We start from the raw sequence: 4175 nt of genomic DNA, 5'->3' as shown, positions 1-4175 counted from the left end.
CATTGGCGGGCTGAAGCCAAAGCTGTGTCACGGGCAGTTAGTTGCACTTGCTCTGAGCGTCTGTTTGAGCAAGTTTGGAGTCTGTGGGTCACCCCTCCTTCCCGCATCCCCGGCTCCTAGTAACGCCCTGGAAGGCAGCGGTGGGTTTGTCTGCTGCGGATGCTGAAGTAACTGCACATCGGCTCAGGGCATGATCCTGCACTGCCTTTATTCCTGTGAGCCAGGACTGAGGGTTTCTAGTCCCTGGTCCCACTTCTCTGGTGTGTTTGAGTCACGCTGAAGCAGTGCCAGAGGTGTAACCCTTACGTGTCTATGCACTGAGCCAGTTTAAGAGAGCTGGAAGGAGATGAAGTCATTGCAGTTATGACCTAAGAGTGCCTAGCTTTGAGGGTTTTTATTGCACTTGATGTGAAACTTGCAACACAAATGATTTCCAAGCCTCACTTTATTTTCTGCACATATATGTAGCTGAATATATTCAGGACAAGAGCTTAATTCTTGATGCCAAGACCACTTTGTACTGTTTTTTCAGAGAGGCTCTCACATGTTGCTGGGACATGGATAAAGTATCTGTAATGTGAACATGTATCTTTTAAGCTGCCCTACTTCCAAGTGGCTACAGGCTGCACATGCCACAGGTTGGACCAGCAAGGGCCGCATGTTGCACGTGCACTAGGGTAAGCTACAGGTGCCCTTGTCCCTGCACTCCTTGCTCATACAAGCAGCCCTGCCCCCACTGCCGTACTGCACTGGCACTTCCTCATCCCTTCCCTTCCTTTTCCTCCACCACTGCACCACACACTAATGTAGGCACCCCTTCTGCCATTGCACACTGCACCTGCACAGCCAAGGTCCTCTCTGCACCTCTGCCTGTGCTCTATTCAGCAGCTGGAGGTAGGAGGGAGACTAGAGTGCCCTGAGCTGTGGGACATAACAGGCCTCATGCAGTCTGTGGGCTGCCAGTTGGACAGTCCTTTCTAATCTATAAACTAAGCTATATATGTGTGCCTGTTTGATCTTAAAGACTCTTTAAGACTTCATTGAAGGGAGTTGGAGGGGGAGAAGGGGGTGCTGAGAAACCAGTGATGTTTTTCTGTTCTTTAGCTGCATTTTTTTGTTCTTAACCTCCTTTTATATTCCTTTGGAACTGCCCCCTTTCAGGTGTGTTCCTCTCTGCACCTGGGATACTGCTCTTGATAGAAGTAATAGGATTATTGGCTGTTACAATTTTTGCAAGTGTTCTGTAGGAACAGTGGCAAGGGATTGGCGTACCACTTGTCCCAAGATTATTTAAGCAATGTTGACAGTAATGTTAGCAAAACCTTTCAAACTGAAGCCTTTTTGAGGAATATTTTATAAAGGCAAAAGACAACTTATGTAAGATAGAGAAAATTGCAGTGTGTTTTACATATTTAGTAGTAATGGGAAAGAATAATAGGGAAGAATAACTGGAAGAATTGCGGATAGTTACAGGATGAAGCCCCTGCTGGGAAAAGCTAGTTGGGGCTGGTCCTGCTTTGAGCAGAGGGTTGGACTAGATGTGACCTTCTGAGGACCCTCCCACCCCTCACTCGTATAACCCAGCAAAGGAGGTGCCCAGGGGCCTAGAGTCTGGGGATGGCAGCCCCAGGTGCTCCTGTCCTGCATCCTCTTTCCACCCTGAACAGTACATTATTGTAGCAGACCTTGTGCATTGCAAGATCCTGCGTTCATCCCAGTTCTGCAAGTAAGAAAACAGGGTTTTCTTAATGCCACGTCCTCTTTATATATTTTAGCTAATTACCTGCAAGTAAGCAATTTATCTATGGTTTATGCAACATTCATGGAAATAGTAACAAATTCTTAACTTTCCTGAAACTGCTGAGCCTGCCATAATGTACATACATTCTTTACCAATGTTGTGTGTTTGTTTTAATCACAGACGGAAAAGAAGAGCGTGTGGTTTCTGCTCTATGTAATGAGACGGGCTGAGTTAAACCTAAAGTAAATCAGCGCTCTTGTGGGTACTTAAAGTTTCTCGCTGAGGACTTTTGAGTTGCAGACAGAAGAAATGGATCTTGCAAATGAAGATGCAGTGCCCAGCACTATGTTTGACTGGAACTATCTTCTCTGGGAAGTTCGTTTATTTTTAGTAGTAGTTGGCTTTTTCCTCTACTTAGAAGTGTTTCTTCTGTCTCACTTGCTGTCCTCATGGATCAGTGTCACTTACTGTACCTTGCCATCAAAGGAGAAAGTCTTCTGGAACATGACAGTCACACGTGGTGTTTTTGGACTTCAGAGTTGGGTTTCTGGCTTGTGGGCCTTACTCATAGATCCTGTTTTTCAAGCTGACAAAGTATATTCACAGCAGAAATGGAGCTGGTTTACCTGTTTAATAGCATCTGGATTCTTCTTACTTGAAAATGTAGCCGTTCATTTGTCTAACTTTATTTTCAAGACATTTGATGCATTTGTAGTAGTACATCATTTCCTTGCCTTTGGTGGCTTTCTTGGTCTTATACTTAATACCGAGTCTGGACACTACCTACCCTTGATGGGCATGCTACTTGAGATAAGTACTCCGACCACCTGCATCTCCTGGCTGCTTTTAAAGGTAAGATTTGATCATTCCCTTGTTCATTAGTTAAAATAGAAATTGCCCTTGTAATCCAGATGTTGCCTGTTCCCCTTATACAAACCCACAAGCAAAGAAATACTAGCCTCCAAATCGGAAGATTACTTCTAGGATTGAGAGGGAATTTTTCTTTGGAATTGGGAGTGAATCAAACCATATTGAATTTAAGCCCCTGAAAAGTAGTTAAATAGGGCTAAAGTCAGCAAGAGTTAAATCCCTGCAAGTAAGGCACTACAATGCGTAATTTGCAGGCACCAGGCTGCTGGAGTTAAATCCAGAATCTGGAGTTAGGTGTCCTGACTCCTTTTGCAATGCATGAAGAGACAGGTGCCTCAGAGTGGCAATTCCAAAAACTCATTTTTAAGTGGCTAGTTCTAGGTAGGTCCTTAATTGGAATTATGAGGCATAGTTATTATCTGGATTGTGTTTGGTAGGTTGTCTACTGACGGAAGAGGCAAAAGGCAGGTCTACAGCATAAGATCTCTTATGCTTTACATGCTAAAGCACAAGAATAAATGGTTATCCCATTGTGTATCTGTCTACCTGTGATTGTGCAAGATGGATTCTCACCTATAGTGCCTGGGGAGAGGAGTTTGGCATACAGACTGGCAGCATGTTGTCTTGGATTTGCTGAGTTCTTCAGTGTTTTCTCCAATTCATTCCACATATTTATACATGGGTTGCTCTAGTAAACTTTTTCTGATTTGGTGTATTTAAATGTCTTAGTTTCAGAGAGACACTGGGAATTGGATCAGGCACTGATTTTTGTAGTGCCTTGGGAGGTGTCATTTTGATGGGTTTTATGTTCTTAGGAAAACTACAGCTTTTAGTAGAGAAGTTTTCATATCTCCTCTCATCATTTTGGTCTGTCGCTTGTCACCTGTGTTTCTGTAAAAACATAGTTTTACAGTTTTCTCTTTGTTTTTACAACTCCTCCAACAAACATAGCACAAATATATCTACTATAGGAAAACTGTAATATGTTTAGTGATGTCAGTTACTACTGTTACTACTAACATTCTTAATCTAAACCTATAATTTATTAATAATGATATATATTTTAAGGCTTTATTATATAATGTTTCTCTTCATGCCTTTTGCTTTATTTTTAATTTGAAAAATGAGACTGTAAAATGAACCTGCTGGAAGAGGAGGAAGTAGTTCCCATTTGTGTCATAACCTGGTGATTAGAGGACATGCCCAGGAAGTGGAAGTTTTATGTTCTAGACTGTCCACAGCCTGAGGGAATTCAAACACTTTCCACCCCTCCTGTTCACTCGCTTTGAAAAAACGGCATGGTTCAGGGGAGCAAAAGGAGAGAGCATGCTCAAGTATGATAACCACTATATAGCTTAGCAGTTAAGGCTTGGGAGGGGTTTTAGGACTGTTCTATTTACTACTTATGCATTTTCCATTAGAACAACCATGGGAGTGGGGGCTAGAATTCAGGAGTCCTAGCTACATTCCTTAAACACTAAGGTACAGAATCAGGCCCTGAATTCTTTTCTTGGCCTCTTATGTCTTGCAAAAGAAAAGGTATAACACAGTATAGCACAGTTTC

At 42.7% G+C, this 4175-nt stretch overlaps 1 protein-coding gene across 2 annotated transcripts in view; it reads left to right on the top strand.

The window, feature by feature from the left end:
- The window catches only part of LOC102383457 (protein CLN8-like), a 26498-nt gene that overhangs the window by 19938 nt on the left and 2385 nt on the right, over nt 1-4175 (top strand). Inside the window, exons 1-2 of one of the 2 annotated variants that reach the window (XM_025206353.1) lie at nt 540-677; nt 1922-2593. In XM_025206353.1, the coding sequence (XP_025062138.1) occupies nt 2051-2593 (543 nt within the window). In that variant the 5' untranslated portion in view covers nt 540-677; nt 1922-2050. Of the gene's footprint in view, nt 1-539; nt 678-1921; nt 2594-4175 lie in introns of those variants that run through there. The other variant, XM_014520775.2, reaches the window with a different exon arrangement.

This window comes from Alligator sinensis, unplaced genomic scaffold (assembly GCF_000455745.1).
Source record: "Alligator sinensis unplaced genomic scaffold, ASM45574v1 scaffold52_1, whole genome shotgun sequence".
Classification (NCBI taxonomy): domain Eukaryota; kingdom Metazoa; phylum Chordata; order Crocodylia; family Alligatoridae; genus Alligator; species Alligator sinensis.
The sequence above is the reverse complement of the archived record's forward strand: the minus strand, read 5'-3'. Positions and strand labels throughout refer to the sequence as shown.